At 44.7% G+C, this 19,234-nt stretch overlaps 1 protein-coding gene across 3 annotated transcripts in view; it reads right to left on the bottom strand.

The window, feature by feature from the left end:
• Window positions 1–525: 525 nt before the first annotated feature.
• The window catches only part of LOC101171115 (uncharacterized), a 28,986-nt gene continuing 10,277 nt past the window's right edge, over window positions 526–19,234 (bottom strand). For 2 of the 3 annotated variants that reach the window (XM_020712123.3, XM_078937716.1), the window contains 27 exons: window positions 19,029–19,176; window positions 18,761–18,938; window positions 18,467–18,644; window positions 17,126–17,252; window positions 16,931–17,050; window positions 16,487–16,634; window positions 16,291–16,403; window positions 15,941–16,091; window positions 15,138–15,386; window positions 14,832–15,044; window positions 13,003–13,184; window positions 12,726–12,909; window positions 10,431–10,573; window positions 9,672–9,853; window positions 8,908–9,167; window positions 8,592–8,826; window positions 8,328–8,511; window positions 5,613–5,733; window positions 5,397–5,462; window positions 4,684–4,860; window positions 3,820–4,085; window positions 3,601–3,743; window positions 2,799–2,886; window positions 2,174–2,285; window positions 1,482–1,596; window positions 1,214–1,382; window positions 526–1,118 (listed from right to left, as the gene is read on the bottom strand). In XM_020712123.3, the coding sequence (XP_020567782.1) occupies window positions 711–1,118; window positions 1,214–1,382; window positions 1,482–1,596; window positions 2,174–2,285; window positions 2,799–2,886; window positions 3,601–3,743; window positions 3,820–4,085; window positions 4,684–4,860; window positions 5,397–5,462; window positions 5,613–5,733; window positions 8,328–8,511; window positions 8,592–8,826; window positions 8,908–9,167; window positions 9,672–9,853; window positions 10,431–10,573; window positions 12,726–12,909; window positions 13,003–13,184; window positions 14,832–15,044; window positions 15,138–15,386; window positions 15,941–16,091; window positions 16,291–16,403; window positions 16,487–16,634; window positions 16,931–17,050; window positions 17,126–17,252; window positions 18,467–18,644; window positions 18,761–18,938; window positions 19,029–19,176 (4,660 nt within the window). In that variant the 3' untranslated portion in view covers window positions 526–710. The remainder of the gene's footprint in view (window positions 1,119–1,213; window positions 1,383–1,481; window positions 1,597–2,173; window positions 2,286–2,798; window positions 2,887–3,600; window positions 3,744–3,819; window positions 4,086–4,683; window positions 4,861–5,396; window positions 5,463–5,612; window positions 5,734–8,327; window positions 8,512–8,591; window positions 8,827–8,907; window positions 9,168–9,671; window positions 9,854–10,430; window positions 10,574–12,725; window positions 12,910–13,002; window positions 13,185–14,831; window positions 15,045–15,137; window positions 15,387–15,940; window positions 16,092–16,290; window positions 16,404–16,486; window positions 16,635–16,930; window positions 17,051–17,125; window positions 17,253–18,466; window positions 18,645–18,760; window positions 18,939–19,028; window positions 19,177–19,234) is intronic. The other variant, XM_023949348.2, reaches the window with a different exon arrangement.

Below are 19,234 nucleotides of genomic sequence, written 5' to 3'. Positions count from 1 at the left end.
TTTGGGTCTTTGAGGAAGAAAGCACTATAAGTATATGCCATTTACCATATAATAAAATACAATAATAAAAATAAAATCTACACGGCAGAGATGGGAATACAAATTCATAATCTGATGGTATGGCTTACCCACTTTTCTAGTTTCCACATCTGTCGTTTCTCCAACTATAAACATGAGGTTAATCTCTGGTAAAACCAGTGGCCTATGCTGGCTAATCCAGCCCCAATCAGCACCGTTAAAACCACAAGCGCTCTAAACAAGCCCAGCACAGCGAATGACTCGTAAAATGGAAACACCGAAAATCAGTGTTGAGCAAAAACGTTCATGAGAGAATAAGAAATATGGGCAATATAGGCAACTCGCTGATAGTCATGTTACAGTGGCTCTGATCAAACATATGCATCACCTCTGTTACAGGAGCTGAATTAGTAGTTTACTGCCATCCACCATTATCTCTATGTGCATAAGTAAAAAAACATATATAACCAACTCACTGGTAAAGATGCTTAACAAAAAGGCAAAAGATTGTGTGGAGCAAAAAGCATTTTAATTGAAAACAGTGTATCTCCAGTAAAGGTAAAGGGGAGAAAACAAAGTCAGTTCATCCATTAATCCCTTTAATATAATAAATCAAATGCCAAAATGACAAGCACACTGAGGACAGTAGCGATAAAAGACGCTGCTTCTGATGACCCCCCCCTTCAAAAAAGCTACACAAACAGGAATAGTTGCATGGACTTGTTTTGCAGCTGCTTTGCCAGGTTCCTGATGCGATACAGGCGAACATTCTGAGGGTCTCCTGCGCTAAACACCAAGAATAATTGGCAACCCTCCTGCTTTGTCATTGCAAACTCCAGCTCGTTGACAGAGATCTGGATGTAGGCCTTCTCCTTCCTGGAGGTGGACTTCGCCTCCACAAACACCTCCTTCTGCTTTCCAGTCGCTCCAAAGGTCAGTTTGAAGTCGTAGGGCCAGCCGCTCTCTCCATCTTGATTGCACCACAGCACATGGGTGGGGCGATCAGGGTCATGACTGTCTCTCCAGTGACACAGGAAGGAGTTGACCAGCTGCTCCCCCCATCTCCCAATCACTTGAATGTCGTGTTCACGATGCATCACCTGTTGGAAAGCAGCGAGTTAGCCCACCAAACCTACACAGACACGCTTTCTTCTGCTTGAATGGATCCGTGTTTTAGATTCAATAAGGCACTGACAGTGTTGGGCCTCTGGCAGTTGAGCTCCATGGCCTCCAGCGTGTCCATTTCAGGTTCGGCATTTTCCCAGGGGGGAAAGTTCTGGTTCCAATGGGGACGCCCTGTTTCGCTCTCTGACGTTCCCTGAAATGTAACAGATAGCACCACTGGCTCGACGGGAGCTCTGAGTCTACCAGAAGAGGTTTGGAGGAAGAAGAGTTGAGGAGCTGTTAGAGCCACTGTTCACCAACATCTACATGATATTTCGGGATAAGGAGGAGAAGCTCACAGTGGGGTTTCAGCCGGCTCGGCGTCATACGTCAGAGCTGGATGTGCAGATGGCAGAATTCGTCTGGGTTTCACTTGTCTGGTCTCAGCTCTGGTCTTGTTCTGTGTGCTGTGATCTGGCAAACACCAGATGGAGGAGTCGTGTTTTTACAGATGAACTGAACATGCGGTCAGTGGAAGATCCCAAAGTGCAGAAAAACTTTTTCAGAGTGCATCAGACCAATAAAAAATAAATAATAATAATAAATCAACGCTGGGAAATCAAAGAAAGAAGGAGCTAAAGGTTGCTGGAGCAAATCTGCTGCTCCACTTGTTGCTATGATGAATCCAGCTTGACGTCTGACCTGTTGACTTCACATCTGAACCCTCCACCTGCCCACTGCTGTGGAAAAAGCATGACTGGGTCTGACTAAGACTGCACTATGCTTCCATCAGCGGGACAAATCCAACCTCTGCTGAAAAGGATGTTCCAAGAACAAGCTTTGAAGCAGCTTCTGCTTGACAACAGGGCAAAGTGACTGAGTGTAACTGCTGGGTCACATTTAACTTTCCTTTGTGTCTTCCCAGGATCCAACCTGCCCCTTTCCTCTCCTCTCTTCTTTGTGACACCCAAAATTAACCAAATATAAACCTAATTTTTTATGTCTACTTAAACTGTTGATTGTTGTGTGACAGAACAGCTGAGCATTTCACCTGTCTGTTTACCGCTTTCCAGGATCACTTCTGGCACCTCCCACTGCTCTTGACCGGCTGGCAGCTCTTTGATGTCCTCTCTGCTCAGGAATTTGTCCAGCTCCTTTGAGCCCTGCAAGCAAGTTCACAATGTTCACCAACCAAAACAGTGTTTGGGATAGAAGAGCCTTGGAATCTTTCATGGACAAAGCTGAGTTTTTGCAGAGCAGAGTCAGACATTAAAGGTCATTTTGGTCACGCCTGTTTCTCCTGTTGCACAAATAGGAGGATGTTGCTGCCCCCTCAGTGTGAATAGACTACAAATGTGACTCCTCCAGGGCTGATGGAGGCACAAGTTGCAGCTGTGAGGCAAATAAATACTTTTTCACTAAATGTGGGAAATTAATTATCCTCTGTGCTATCCTTGGCATTTTACCATTAGGAGTGGGGTCATCTAGACCCACTAGACAGTGCTCTGAACCTTTTTTCTTCAATGATTTGTGATCTTCACTGGTGTCCATGGATTACATGAAATCTTTCCACCTTTATCCACCTTTGTCATGGTAGGGAGAACAGGTCAATGGAAGGGGGGGGGTCATCTGGACCCCATAGGATAGCACAAGGGATGAAACCATACTGCACTCACCTCAGACAGAGTCATCACCAAAAAGTTCAAAAATTGCAGCAGCTCTTTTTTGTGGCTTTCATCTGTGCAGAAAAGCTTCACCAGCTCCCTGAAACAAACATGAGGTCAGCTTTGAAAGGATTTTCTTTGAACAGAGTAAGAGCAGAAACTGTTACAAACAAGTCTTGAAGTTGAAACAAAATGTTTTATTCTTTTGGTTGGCAGCGGTGGTCTTTATCACTACTCAACTGCTGCTTGACTTCAGCAGGTTTTTTGGTCAATGTCACAAAGACGTCTCCTGTAGATCAGCTGCTTCAGATGTTGCGACCTTACATGCATGCAGGCGCAGGGATCGGGCTAATTTCATTGAACCCGACAGAGCTTTACCCCATGTCCTGCCCAGATGTTTTTTAGAATGCTGTTCTGGCATTGTTTTGCCCGTAAAAGGATCCAAATGGTGATGTGGGAGGTTTTCAGTCATGTCTTACAGTTCCAGATCCAGAACATTTCGGAGAATTGATCTCATTGGTGGCACAGATTTTGTGTCTGTGCCACCATCACCATGTCTGTCAGCGGAAAACAGCGACACATTTATGAGGGATGAATCCTCTTCACTGTTCTCCGACTGGCAGGAAAATCAAGCAGCAAGAGAGCAACTTCAAGACAGTTGATAGTAGTTTGAGTTCATCCAAACAGGATTTCTCTTACTTTACCTCAAACCTGTCCATTAGACAGTTTGTATTTTTTCAGGAAAACAGAGGAAAATGTTCTGTTTCCTTCCTGACTGAACCAACATGGCATCAGGACTGTGTCAGGAACAAACCTGAAGATATCCAGCTTGGCAGAGAGGTGATCTTTTTGAATGTAAAGCTCCTTCTCATCCTTCAGCAGACAGACGACATCCTGAGTCTTCATCACCTCTTTCTCTGCGACATTCAGCCGGTACACGATGTAAAGCTTTGCCACCTGGAAACCCATGGTAATCAGCCAAGAACGTCAAAGGAAAAGAAGTGGAAACATTCATTCCTTCAGATGCTCAAACCTCTCTAAAAGAAAGGGACTTGATTTTTTGGGCTATGTTCCTCTTGCTCAGCTGCCTGTAAACCTGCGACAGCTCATCGTGGTGGAAGAGAAACCTCTGGATGTAGGGGATGACGGACCGCACCAGGGCCTGAAGGGACGGACAGGGCTTCAGCATCTCGGTCTGCGGCTCATATGTGACGCACTGGGACAGCCGACGGACGCCGCAGATCTCCAAAAACAGCAGCCTGTCTGACTCGCTGAAGGCCGCCTCTGCAGCTTTATGACCTGGTGATGACGAGGCAACAGTCACACCCTTCATTCTCTGTTTCTGCCCGCCTGCCTGCTCACGCTCTCAGTTCCAGTCCTGATCTCCAGCTCCTGAAGTTACAAACCAGCCAGCCTCTGCCGCTGATCAAGACTTCTCGTCTTGATAAACTCTCTAAACTCTCTTCTGCCTGCTGTCTGCTACTTTGATATTCAATAACACATCTTTTGTTTGAGATTTTGGCCCTCACATATTTTTGAAAAAATCTGATTAAATTTCTGTCGTCTGCACTTTTATAGTATGTCTTAAAAGCAACTTTTATTTGGAGTTAAGGGAAATAGGCGGTGCTTGCTGGTCGTACGAACAGCAGATACTAAGATGGTCGTTGCCTTCAAAACACAGTGTCAATATTCTGCATTATTAATGTAGAAAATGACTGTTTTCTGCTGTGCTTTTCACCCCCGCACACCACCTTAGATTTGTCTAAATTGAAATGAAGAGAGCTGAACAACTACAGAGGCATTCTTGCTGTCTGAATGCCATCTTTAAGCTTCATTTCATCTGGGTCATTTTGGCCCCTGAAGCTGGTTTTTGCAGCGTTCCCAAGCAGCAGCTCACCCGACTCACGACCGGAAACAGCCTTCTTCTTAGCTGGTGGCAGGTGGAGCAGGCAGAGACTCGGCTCAGCTTTGAAGATCTTCTCCAGCTCTTTCTTGTCACTGATCAGGGGTTTCTGAGCCAGACTCACCCACCTGTTGTCTTTGGTGGGAAAGACCACCTTCTCAGCCAGCAGGCCTAAACAGAGGAGGAAGGATAGATGAGTGCCCTGCCTGAAGTATTGCAACCTTTGGTACCAAGAAAGGGGCCAAACAAATAAAATTGATTGATATAATGATTATTATTAATGTTTTTATGACAACGTCTGACTTACTAAACACATGTGAGGTGTTTGTATGTTCTCCCTGTGAATGTGTGGGTTTTCTCCAGGTGTGTGTGTGTGTGGCTTTGTGATAGGCTGGTGACCTGTCCAGGGTGCGCCACAACTTTACCCAACAGTAGCCAGGTTTGACTGTTGGATGGATGGATGGATGGGTGGGTGTATGTGCAGTCTTCATTCATTGACCTGTCGTTTTTGCTTTTATGATTGATAACAACTTTTTGAAGGAGAGCATCATCAGACATCAATAAAGCTGCAGTTCTCCTTCAGACGCTGCTTCCTGATAAAGTCAAAGGTCAGATCTGCTGCTTGACTTTTCAGCTCAAACATCTTCCCCAGCTGGACATGGAAGCTGGACATGCGGCTCAGTGACAATCAGTCAAGCACTACTCACCTTTCAGACTGGCGCGGCACCCTTCATTGTCCTCATGGGTCCTTTCTTGGTCTTTACATAATTGAGCTGTTCCAATAACACACATGTAAAAGTGCACATCAGCATGTGTCATTCAATAATCAGAAAACTGAGTGGTCATGGATGTGAGAAAGGGTGTGGAAGGTCGTAGCAGATGGGAAGAAAACAGGTGCTTTGCTGGAGGAGCGGCGGTCTCACCAAGTCTGGCGAAGATCACTGATACGTCTTGAACCTTTTCTGCAGTCGGTGTAGAAGTGCAGATAGCTTCCAGTAAACTGACATACTGTGTTACGGTGGGGCTGGAGTTCACCTCCAGCACCTGAACATGAGACGCAGAATCACATTTGTGTTAGTAAAGCTGAAAGTCTTCTTTCACAATAATGCATGAACCGCCTTTAAATCTGTGGAACAGGCGACACTCAAAACACGACGGCCTTCATCTGGAAATGCATCTTCACAGCAACAGCTGAAGAATTACAAGCCTGTTAGTCTTCTGCTTGAAATCAAGACGCCACAGAGGACCTGCCCAGCTGCCACTGCTGTCTTGGGAACAACAGCAGTAGCTACAGTTGCAGTTAACACAAGAGGCAGAAAAACATGTAGGATAGCACAAGGGCTATACAAGAGGTTTTTTATTACAAAGGTGACGTATGCAAGTTGTTTGTTATCGCGAGATACACACTACGAGGCAGGGGTTGCGCTTGTGGCTGGAGTACAAGGTTGATGGTGGGTCTGTGTTATAATTACAGCCTTTCCAAACAACGGCGGTAGTCCTGACTCATAAATAGGACATGTTGTCAGAAGAAAAGAATTGAGAGAAAATGGCGCAGTTTGAACCACGACCGGATCTGAGTTTGCAAGGAAACTTGGCGGAGAACTGGAGAAAGTGGAGGCAGCGTTTTGAGCTCTTCTGTACATCGCAGAGAGTTCAGAGAAGGTGAGATGTGCAACTTTTCTTCACGTCACCGGAGACAAAGTGGCAAAAGTATACAATACTTTTGAATTTGGAGACAACAAGAAAGACAAAATTGAAGTGCTGAAAAAGAAGTTTAAGTACTATTGTGAACCTAAAAATCTTAACTTACATGTTCTTCCCAAGAGCACAGAAACAGGAAGAAACCTTTGATGCATATGTCACAGATTTAAGAAACAAAGCCAAGGACTGTGAATTCAAAGACTTACACGATTCCCTGGTATGTGACAGAACTGTGTGTGGCATTACGAATGACCAGGTGGGAGGCAGATTAGCAGATTACCCAGAGAGGCAGATCTGACACTAGAAAAGAGCGTTAATATTTGCTGTGCCAGTGAAATAACGACCAGCCAGGTGAAAGCTCTCACTGAAGAAGCAGAAGGGAGTAGATTTATGACAAAAGGAAGTAAAGGAACATTTCAACCAGTGAAAGTAGAGCTGAAGGAAATAAACTGCAATGGATGTGGACTCAAGCATGCAGTTAAAAAATGTTGTGCAATACAAAGAATCATTTTAGTAAAAATGTGCAGATCACAAGTCCAAAGGAAGCAGCAAGGAAAGACAGTGGAGCAGAGAGAAAGTGAAAATGACGTGTTTCTGGGAGCAGTAAAGGAAAAAGCCATCGCTGTGATGGATTCTGGAGATACAAAGACTGAGATTTGGACAGAAAACTCCACGATCAACAAAAAACAGGTGAGACGTCAGCTGGACACAGGAGCAGGTTGTAATGTTATGTCTGTGAAAACTCTCCCTGCACTTGAAGATGCAGGTTCGTTGAAAGCAAATAAAACAAAAGTAGTTCCCTGTTTCGGTCACAAGGTGGCAGCACTTGGCAAGAAACAACTGATCTGTGAGTACAAAGGAAAAAAGCACAAGAAGATGTGAGCACTATTATAGTTGGAGGTGCTACATGCTGTAAATGAGGCTCAGTTCAGAGAGTAAATGATGTTGGAAGAGAACAAGACATTCTCAAAGACTAAAAGGATCTGTTTGATGGTCTTGGTTGTTTCCCCGGTCAACATCACATTCAAATAGACCCTTCAGTCTCACCAGTCGTACACACACCCAGAAGGATTCCTGTAGTCCTGAGAGACAGAGAGGTTAAAGAACTGCAGAGAGTGGAAAACATGGGACCTATTACAAGACAGACAGATAAGAAATCTTCCAGACTTGCATGCAGGAGAGAATTTTAGGAGGCAGAGAGGAACAACATGGCAGAAACAAGCATGAGCAACTACGTTCATTTGGGGTTCGTACACCTGATGGAAGACTTTACAGGAGAAACAGGAAACACCTGAGGAGAACGGCGGAGAAAACCTTTCCACCAGCAGAGGAACAGAGTATGAATGAAGAAAACAACAACAATGATGAGAGTCAACAAACTGAACAACCCAAAGACAACGAGCAGACTGTTGATGCTCATGACAATAACCAACCTAACCAATCTATCCTTTACAGAACCAGACCAGGTGAGATTACCTGCTAGATACAGAGAGGAAATCTCAGTTACGATTTGGGATGTTATATTTTTTAGTATAATGCAAATGTTTTATTTGTTTCCTAACTTGTTAAAAAGGAGGATGTGACATATGCGAGTTGTTCGTTATCGCGAGATACACACTAGGAGGCGGTGTTGTACATGAGGCTGGAGTACAGGGGGAATGGCGGGTCTGTGTTATAATTAAAGCCTGTTTAAACAACGTAGGTCGTCCTGACTCATCAATATTACAGGATATTTTTAAAAATCTCAGTAATCTCAGTTTTGTCTATGGATTTATGATCAAACTGCTCTAACTGATTTTTGTCTGAATGGATCCAAGTTTTTAAAATGAGAAAGAGTAATATTGGATGTGAAGAGTTGTCTGCAGAGGTTGAGCCTTTTGACATCAGACCATGAGCTCCGTTCAGTGCGTGTGAACTGTGAATGCAGAGCGTCTCACTCTGGTGAAGAAGCGTGTCATGCCTTCCAGCTGGTTGTAGAAACCCTCCAGAATTTTAGGCTTCTGGACCAAGCTGCCTTTCCTTTGAGTCAACCTCCTGTAATGCCAGAACATGGTGGTTGTATCGGTCCAGCACACCTCCTTCAGGTGGTAGAAGCGCCCAGAACACCAGTTCTTTTTACGTCTGTTGAACAAGTTCCACACGGTCAGTAAGATGTCGGCGCCGCGTTGAGCCTGAAGAGAATGTCGGCAGGTGCTGCGTACCTGTGGGTCTCCACAAACACAGCGGGGGTGTGCTGGAAGAGCTCCTTCAGGCTGCTCTGAGGACAGTTTGCCTGCAGGTAAGTGTAAACATTGTGGATGTGCTCAACTGTTGTGGTGAAACTGGCCCCCTCAGACTCCTGCTCAGGCTGCTGCTCCTGGTTCTTTGCCTGAGCTTTAATGCACCATTCCTTCAGGTAGTGGGTCAGTAGATCCACTGAGACGGTATCTCTGATCCCTACGAAGGAAACCACAGGGCTAAAGATGCAGAACAGCCATAAGGTCAGCAACAGCTACCAGAGAACAGACGGTGCTTTACCCAGAGCTCTAGTGAACTCGCTGGGGTTTAAGTCAACATAAAAGATGTGAGTTCCAAGCAGTCTGGTAACTTCAGGTAATGACAGGTAGACTGAGCCTGGACACAGGTACTCCTTCTCCTGCTGCTCTCCCTCCTGCTCCCGATGAGCTGGAATCCATTCAAGGCTGCACAGGAGGTGGTGGAAAGATGACTTGGTGGTTCTGATTGGTCGCCCACTGCTGTCAATCACTTGAGCTGTGAGGAACTGAGAGTAGAGATGTCTGCAAGAAGGACATGTGTAAAGCATTAGAAATGGACCCACATGAAATCTTTTTGATTTACGTCTGTTTGCATAAGAAAATGTTCTTCACTAAGCTACAACCAGGACATGAAAGTTTGACTCAGACTTTTTTGTTCTTGGTAAAGTTCTTATTTATCCAGGTGTTGCTGTTTGATTTTTGGCATCTGGACTTACTTTCTTGTGTCTTGAAACATTTCACCACTCATCCAAGTGGCTTTATCAGTCTGACAAAGTGGGGAAACGTTTCATGATAGAAGATTTGAAGTCTAGATGCTCAACTTCAAGACTTTTTAGTTCTTGTTATTGAAATTATTTTAATGTGCGTTAGAAAAAGCCCTGTGCTTTTATCTCCTGGTTTTGTTGGAAAACGATCTTTGAACCTCAGAAAAAAAGCTCCATAAATCAGGTCCACCTAAGTTTTCACAATGACATGCATCAGTGATGGATTGCTTTGGCTTTCAGTGGAGGAGTGAAACTCTTTTACCCAGTGTCCCAGTTAGCCTCCAGCAGCTCCAGCAGAGTCCTCCTCTGCCGCAGCAGGTCTTTGCCTGGAAGCTTCGCTTTGGCCAGGATTTCAAACTCCTCACAGGTGTAATCCTCCAGCACACAGTCCTGAGCTGCACTCAGGTCCCACGTTGCACTTTCAGCTGACCAGGGACTATTGGCCTGTTGGTGCAAAAGACGGAAAAACACAGTGAGCTCCTCAGTAGCTGCAGACATCTCATGCTGATTTCCATTGCTCTGGTCCAACAGCCTAAATTTGATTAAAACAGCATTTGCTACAGATGCAAAAACATTAGAGGAGTTTATGCTTAACAAGTTTGAAGGTTCTGCTTGATTTAAAAAACTAACTAAATGCATGTAACCCACTGTGGGATGACCTGCATTTTATATAGATGTTTATTTGGCTAATGTTAACATACCAACAGCCTCAAGTCTGTTTGACACATGTTCCTTCAGCCATCATGTCTCTACCTAAAGAATTCCCAGTCCTGGGGTGCACAGATCATTTAGCATCTTCCTCCTTTAATCGTTTTTGCAGCTACATGTAGTCAGACTCTATCATCCCAGTGGCCTCAAAGAGGAGGAATAAAAGTGGTAGCACATGGTTCTGATGAGTCATAGATGCATGGGAGGTTTTGAACCCTAAACTATCTGCAGAGCTGTAGCACAGCTTCCCACATGCACCACTATGAAAGCCTCTCTGGGGGGTTTTCTGCTCTGTATGTGGCGTTCTCCTCACCAGCTCTTCAGCGGTGAGAGTTCGGCGTTCTTTACGGATGACGAGGCCATCTCTGACGCCGAGCCTGCTGAGCAGCTCCCTCCATCCGTCCACGTCCCCGTCTGTCTCCACGTAACGGGGACTGACCAGGATCCAATCACAGCCTGAGCAAGGGGAGAGTGGAAGGGCAGAGGGTTCGCACTCAAAGAACAACAAGAACACACAGTAAACGACTTGACAAACAAACATTTCTCTCATTTGTCCTTCATGAAAATAATAAATGAAATCAGTTGCAGTCCTGCCAAAAGGATATTTCGCTTCAGTGTGTTTTAATGCAAACAAAGCCAAGGCCTGTGAAGAATCTGGCTAAACTAGATCGTGAAATAGACCTGAAGGAGAGAAGAAATCCTTGAAAAACAAAATCATTTCAGCTTTTTTCAGGTTAAGTACACTCTCAGAAATGAACACCAGAACACTAGTTACTGGTTTTGCTGTTTTCTGATATTCAAATCAAACTTCTTTCTCTTTCCTATTGATTTGAGTCCTAAAGTTTAAACAAGTCGGTAGGAGTGGAGCTGGAGATGTGAGCGTGCTGCCATCGGTCTACGCTTTCGAGGCGAAGTCGTCGTTTCAAGGTGATTTTATGGGTTTTATGATCCTGCAGTGAAAAGCCTAAAAACCTATCTTCAATGTTTTTGTGTTATCACGGCTTCACCAGGAAAAAGCTGCAGTTTTTGTCTTTTAGACTCTGCACTTGATCTGATAAGAACCAGAATATGACGATTCAATAGGGGTGGGATTATCCCTTGTGCTATTTCAGATAACCCCCCCCCTTCCATCTCCTTGGATAAAAGTGGAAAGATTTCATGTAATCCATGGACACCAGTGAAGATCACAAATCATTGAAGAAAAAAGGTTCTGATCACTGTCTAGTGGGTCTAGATCAGTGTTTTTCAACCTTTTCTGAGCCACGGCACACTTTAACCTTAAAAAAAATCCCGCGGCACACCAGCATCCAAAAATTTAAAAAAAAGGAGAAACTCAGTCTGTATTGATCTACAGCCCCTCCCTCCACAATCTCACATGCATTTTTGAGATAATTGTTGCAGAAAAAGCTGGAAACTGCAGCTGTTTTTTTCTAAAAGATGCAATAAAAGTTAAGTTATAAGATTTAAAAACAGTTTGTGTGTTCGTTAGTTTCAAGACGTTTAACAACAGATCTCCTTTTGCGCTGTCACTCTCACAACCCAATGCATCATGGGAAATGTAGTGCATAAAACGGCCGAAGATCGGTTTTCGGAGCTTCATTGTTTTGTTCACTTGTTCCACGGTCTGATACCGGATTCTGTGGAAAGATACACCGCTAAAGACGAGCTTTAGCTGGTATTTCTGTTAGAACTGAGCGACTTTACGAGCTAAATCGGGACAAGGAAGTGAAGACTTTAAGCACTTCTGATTGGTCAGACTAATGACATGTGATTAACCCCCCCAACACGGGACTTTTCCAAAATACAGCCGAAGGTGCAGCTGAATCGCGGTACGTCATTCTTATCAAAATGTCTTTAATAAAATAAAATAAAATAAACGCAAAGAAAAGGTATTTTACGATCTTTTATATTCCTAACTCCTCAGTGTTTTATCAGGGCCTGTTTGGATGAACACAGAGCTGAACTCCTGGAGATGGAAAATGTTTTTAGATCAGTTAATGAGGGCAATTTCCCACGGCACACTTGGCCATCTCCCACGGCACACTGGTTGAAAAACACTGGTCTAGATGACCCAACTCCCAATGTTAAAGTGCCTAGGATAGAACAAGGGTTACATACGTTGTCTCCTTTCTACTCCTCATCAAAAAATTAATCAAACTTTAGTTAATGATCACTTTATAATGACTTTATTTAATTAATCTAACGTGACCTAAGTGTTTATATGCATCAGTGCAAAAATCTTTATTTATGAGTCTTCTCCAATTTATGCAATTGTTTCTTCATTTTTGTGATCAATGCATTTCTTTATTTCTGAAACGAGTTTGATAACTCTGTGGGATTTTTGGTTCTATTTTCTGCACTTAAATATTCAAAATAAACTAACACATCCAATCTAGTCAAAGTAAAGAAAACAGAAACATGTTTTTTCTTCAAAGGCCTGTGATCAACATTTTCCTGAACAGTTTTCATTAGCAAGTCCTCTCTCTTATATACAGCGCACTGCTGCTCATAAACGTACACCTAAAGACAAAGGAAAGCGCAGAAATGAATCAGATCGTGATGTTTGTTTGGGTCTAGCATGTGAGCGTTTGCGGTCTCCCTCTCATACCAGGCAGCTTCTTTCGCAGGTTGATGTTTTTGTACGCCTTGGAAAAGTGCACCTTGTCAGTGGCCGGACACTGCAAGCCCTCGGAGGTGAGGACGGGTACCGCGATGTCTGCATACTCCTGGCTCGATGAGGAGTGTTGCTTGATAAAAACCAAATAACTCACAACCACAGCTTCAGATTTTGACTGGGGATAGAAATAAGTTAAAAAAAGACTGACAGTTCTAGGAAATGCGACTGAGCCTTTTCTGAAGTCTCTGAACATGCATGTTTGTGTTACCTTCCAGTTGTTGCTCTTTATTGTGGGGTAGATGTACTGCTCCAGCAGCTCCTGCGGCTCCAGTTCATGAACGCCAAGTCTTTTGAGCAGCTCTCGGACCTGCTGGCTTTCCAGGAGCCCCAAACAACTCAGCAGGGATGGGTGAACAACACTGACATCCTTGTACAGGGCAGAAACTGCTCCTGGAGGAGGATCCCACACACAAAAGCCACATTTACATAGAGGTCTTTTTGTTTGGAAGTTACAGTTTTTGGTTCTTTGGGGGATTTCTCCTGATTGTCAGTGCACAGTGTGTTTGGTGTCTGCATGCTTCAGATTTAGGAAATGCAAAACTAAAATGTCTTCCAGTTGGTTCTTAGTGACAGGTTCTGGTTTTCTTATACTGAAAACATCCAGTATCTTTATCATTGAAACGCCGATGCTTCAGTGACCTGTTTTTCTGAAGCTGACATGGTTAGGCCATGATTCCCTACTGAAGCCTGCACTGCTCAATATTCTATGGGGTCCAGATGACCCGATCCTTACATTGACGTGTTCTCCCTACCATGACAAAGGTAAATGGTAAATGGCTTATACTTCTATAGCGATTTCTACCCTCTTTGGAAGGCCCAAAGCGCTTTACAGTCACAGTCCCATTCACTCAGTCACACACCCATTCACACACTGACTGTCAAAGGTGGATGCAGGTGGAAAGATTTCATGCAATCCATGGACACCAGTGAAGATCATTGAAGAAAAAAGGTTCAGCGCACTGTCTAGTGGGTCTAGATGACCCCACTCCCAATGTTAAAGTACCTATGATAGCACAAGGGTTAACGGAACATTGCGTTGAACTTGGCTGCCTCTCTGAAGCATCCACACTCACCTCTGCCGCCTGACTTCACCTTCAAGCGCAGCATCAACTTTGTGCTGCACATTGCGCCTCTTGCACTACTTTCACCTATTATGACCGACGTAAAAACCAGGCCGCCTCTGTCATAACTGTCATGTTAGTGTCATGCCGTGTCAGGATTTGCTGTCCTCTGTTTTAATGTCCCAATCAGCCTTTTTCCAAAAACATGTAAAATCTCCCTTGACTAGCCTTGTTTTTCATACTTGGGGAGACTATCACATGAAGGGTGAGGGGGTCATTCTGTGCTTCATCCCTCTTTCCCTTCTCCACCATCTGCTCTTGTCATTCATATGTTTCAGATGAAGTTTGTCTTTTAAACGTCAATTGTTGTTTATAAAAATAAGCATAAAGTAGTGATTGAACTTCTTTAGTTCTAATGGGTTTGACAATAAGATGTCTTTAAGTCCTTTGGTGAAAAACTGAGTAGACAAACACACAAACATTTGTTCTTGTGAAGTTAAAAGATGGACGTTGTACAGCTTTGATTTCTCTTTAGCTTAATGGTGAGAGACAGATAGAAAATGAAGGGACATTCTCTAAAGAACTCTGCACCTGCACTCTCTCAGCTGAGCCACATAAACGTCCCAGAAAAACCAAGTGAAAGTTCAGCCGCAAAGATGGCAGCTTAGAGTCTTCTCTCCCCCGACATTAGGAATTTAACTGCCCTTCAAACTCGACAAACGCTATCTAAATTGATTCTAAGAGATGGATAAGGGCAAGATGTGGACGCGAGACAGGCAGGCTAAACCAAAGCCAAAGAAAGCCACTCAAACTGCTGATTTTCATGGAAGCACCAGCCCAGAATGCCCATGTGCTAGTGTTAGCAGCGCTTCACCGGCTAATGCTGACAAATCCCTGCACAAACCTAATACATTCAGCTTAATGCTGCATATTCTACAATTAGCTACAGACATCAAAAGCTTAAATAAAGACTTACCCGTCTGACCCTGAGCTTTCTTTTTCTTTGCCTTAGTTTCTTCCATCAGGAAGATCACTCCCTCCTTATTTAGTGTCACCACATTTCCATTTGCCAGAGGGATTATGGGTAGATTTTTAAGGTTTTGCAGGATGGATTCTGCATCTCCAAAGCCATGCTCCACAGCTCGGAAGTTGCAGACCAGCAACCTGGCCAACTGACGGATTTTCTCCTCTGGAGGAGAAACATTATTTGAACTTCAGACAAAATAATTGAGAGTTTTGATCCACCTCGCCTCAGCGGATGCAACCCCACGGCTGCACACACCTTTGAGCATGTGCCCCGCTTCCACCAGTTCATTTGCCATGGCTGTGGTTACCGTGGTAACATCAGACCCCTGCAGGTATCGGACTCCCAATTGAGTCAGCAGAGAGGTGGGAGGTGTTGGACTCAGATCTGGATGAAGATAAGACAGAGACAGGTGCTTTTCCAGCTCGTCACTGCCGATGATGTCGCGGATCACGGCGTCCTGACAGATGGCCACTTGAGACGGCAGTTTGTACACGACGCCACCGTCTGAGAAGACATAATGAGGAGAGTGTTACATCACATGCTTTTGTAGTCCAATGAGACTCTTAGTTCTTCCATTCACACCAGGGGAGAGAAAAGGTTTTAACTGGTGGGCCTCAAAGAGTATTCAATAGTCAACATTGATAGAGTCTTTTAGAAAGTCACCCCTTGAGAGAGAGAAACAACATGGAATCTGGACAAAAACGGGATTTCATTTTGAATGAAAATCAATACTTTAAAACATTTGTTGGAGTTTTTATTTTGCAACTGTGGCTTTAGTTCTCACTTTACAGCCAACTGCAACAATGGGTTGATGTTCCTCAGAGAAAAAACAAATTTAGAGGACTGGCGTGACGGTGTGGCGTTTGAATGATCGGAAAAAGAACAAATATTCCAAGACCCCATGAATGCAGAGTAACTTTCTGCACTTAGATAATGGTGCACCATTAATGGGGAGACACCAGAATTTTACAAGGAAAGTAAAACATTAATCAGGATTATCAATGAAATGTATTCCTGTAGTGTGCCCACCCCTCCTCTACACATTCTGTGAGTCATACCTGAGTTACGTGTTGGTAGGAAGGCCTTGTCCTTCAACAGATGAATAATTTGCCCGGCAACAGGATTGAAGAAGTCCAACACTTCATCAGGAAGGGGTATGAACTGCAGGAAGGGGCAGAGTCCTTTTAGCCCCATGAACTCTGAGTGATCCTGAAACAAAAAGTGGAGAAAACGATCATCAGAGTCCAGCTTGTGCAAAGCATTGTGGGAATCTTCTCGCTCTGTGAAATATGCAAAACAATGTCAACTTTAGCTGGAAGTAGCTTTTCAGGGTGTGTCCAATATTATTGTACAAGAACCATTTTCAAAAGATCAATTATTTTGTTTGTTCCCTGCAGTTCTGCCTCACATCAAAGACCGCCATCGCCTGCAGGAAAAGTTGTGGTACTTCGGATCGGAGCCACTGGTTCCAGGAGCTGTCCCTGTCAACATCTTCCCGAGAGGAGGGGATGTGAAAGTCTCCTACAGATCACAAGATTATCGGTCAATCACAGTGCCGGTTAGAAAGACGGATAAGCCGTCATTTACCACAGCCACATTCTTACCTTGGATAATGAAGCGAAATCCAAAACTGCGGAGAGGCAGGTACGCAAACACCGGCTGCTTCTGAGGCTGGCATATGAGGTCTTCTGCTGTGCCACTGCAGAGCTGGAAAGCCAGAGCCAGCTCAGTCGACTCAACATCTTGTTCTCCCTGAATAAGACAAGGAAAAGTGCTCAAAATAAACAGGAGCAAGGCTGCTGGAAAGTCACCAGTTTTCTGCCAGAGACAGAGGAGCAGGAGCTGCCCCTTTCGGCCTGACAGGTCATTCAAAATCTTGGCTGGCATTTTGTTTTTGTGGAAGGAAAACCACTTCAGGGATGAGACAGAAAGCCAAGCAGCCCCAGATCCTAAACCGAGGAGGGACTGATTTCAGCCTAATTTCTAAAACCACAAAAAGGAAGTGAGTCTGAAAGCAAAACACCATGGAGGAGGTGGGGGGGCATCACCATTTGAGGATACAAAGTGGTTTTGACCACCAGCCAACGGTCGATGCCCTCTGAGTGCTCCACCTCTACAACATTTTTCCTCAGGTCTTTGCGGGTCATGGTCACGAGGCGTTTCTCGCTCTGCCCACAGAAACAGGAAGCGTGTTAGAGATGAGGATTGTGAAGGAGTCTCTGTACGAGCAGACGCTGACTGACATGGTTGTAGATGGTGATGGACCGCAGGCGATGCAGGAAGAGCAGCAGAGACGGGTGCACGTCATGAAATAGGTTTTGGGTCAGACGGCTCCCAGAGCGCAGAGGAAGCCTTATTTTGGTAGTCCAGCTGAGGAACAAGCAGCAAACAGAGGCACAATAATATCAACAGCGTAAAATTCATGCAGCCTGACCACAGGGATAATCATGCTCCTGCTGCAGCAGGGCTTCAGGAAACACAGCTGTGACGATGGACAGAGATCATCTTCAGTTTAAAATGACCGCGCTGACCCATCAACCTTCAAAGGAAAGAAAGAAGTGCAAGAAAGAGAAAGAAATCTTTGGTTTAGATTCAGTGTTGCTAGATCGGATCAGATCGGATTCTTTCAGTTTCTCTCTATTTCAGTGGAATAAAAGTGGATTTGTCAGTCACTGATTCTCCATACAAACAAAAACTTCACACAGCACCAGGATTCTTTTTCACCTTCTGCCTATCACAGTAGATGCATCTATGATGAACATTGCAGACCAAACTCAGCTTTTTCATTGGAGCATCTTGGAGAAGCTGTGACTGACCAATACTGTACCCCACTCTGCCGGTTCCATTTTCAGTGAATTCAGCTGCTTCTCATCACCGTGGCTGCTTGAAGACCACACTTCTTTGTATTTCTCACTTCTCCTGGCTAGTTGTGTAAAGGTTAAAGGTTAAACAACGTACATTTCCACAATTTCCTTGACTTAGGGTCCCAATACAACCACAGAGGTCATGAAAAGGTTTTTTTCTTCAAAGGAAAAGATGCTGCTGGTGTTTCTTCAACTCTACATTTGATCAATAGTGAATCAAAATTTTATGTGAAAATGTGTTAATAGTAATTAAATATATTTGGACCAAGCTGTTAGGTGAATTAGCACAAAGTCTGAAGTGCAAACCAAATAGAACTGAAGCAAATCTGTGCTTAGTCTTTAAAAACTCTGAATGATCAGAAATGTTGTTTTTCTTTCGGCTTTCCCCATCAGGGGTCGCCACAGCGAACGAGTCGCACGGTAAACTTGGCAATGTTTTACGCCGGATGCCCTTCCTGACGCAACCCTCTCAAAGCAACCGGGCTTGGGACCGGCACAGAAGTAGAGAAGGGAACAGGGAGCAGCCCGGAGTCGAACCCTGGTTTCACGGACGGAAGGCGCCGCAAACCAGCACGAGCTAAACCGGCTCGTGATCAGAAATGACTTTTTTAGATCATCAAGCTGCCTAACCCTCTAAATGCAAAAAGGAAAGAAAAAAAACCTGAAACGTCTCCACGACAAAAAGAAAAAACATATGGAGACGTTTTCCAAAAGTCCAACCTGTGCTGACTGATGAGCTTGAGCTGGGGGTCCAGAGGCCTCTCCTCCTCGGTCCAGTGGGGGAGGATGTATCCCATGGGGCCACAGCTCCGGTCGAAGCGCAGGTGGAAGCCGTTGGAGTGGATCTCAGGACAGTCTGTCACCTTAAACACAGACTTAAAGCCGATGCCCTTTTGTCCTGCAGAAAGGAGGACAAAGAGAAATGACTGTTGTGTTACACAAAAGACATAAAGTAGGTCCTTTTCAAACATGAAAGTAACATTTGCTGATAATCAAAAGGATTGATCTCCTTACCAATGTATCCATATCTGTGCTTGCCCTTGGTGCTGCGGCCCACATCACAGATGGCTCTGATGTTCTTCTCCTGGAAGCCGGTCTCATTGTTCAGGATGGTGATGCAGTCCTGCTCCACGACGAAGGCCAGCGACGGGACAACAGTGGGGTCCAGCGAATAGCTGTTGTCGTCAGCATTCTGGGAAAAGTGGAAAAAAATGACGTTTCAGTGACATGCGTTCCCTCCCTCCAATCATGTTTGGGGGCGTGTGACGGACGGGCCGTTGACCTGGATGAGCTCCAGCACAAAGTGTGTGTCTTTGCTGTATAGTTCTGTGGAGAGGCGAGCCAGGCCGCGGCCCAGCCTCTCCTGATGGACCTCCAGCAGCCTCTGGCCGTGTGCAGACAGTTCCACCCCGATGCCAAACTCGCTTTTCCTTCATCAAACAGACAAACATTAGACAGAAAAGAGTCCTGACTGCACCCAGCTGCTGT

Source organism: Oryzias latipes, chromosome 19 (genome assembly GCF_053564925.1).
Source record: "Oryzias latipes strain Hd-rR chromosome 19, Olatipes_Hd-rR_3.1".
In the NCBI taxonomy this organism is placed as follows: Eukaryota; Metazoa; Chordata; class Actinopteri; order Beloniformes; family Adrianichthyidae; genus Oryzias; species Oryzias latipes.
The sequence above is the reverse complement of the archived record's forward strand: the minus strand, read 5'-3'. Positions and strand labels throughout refer to the sequence as shown.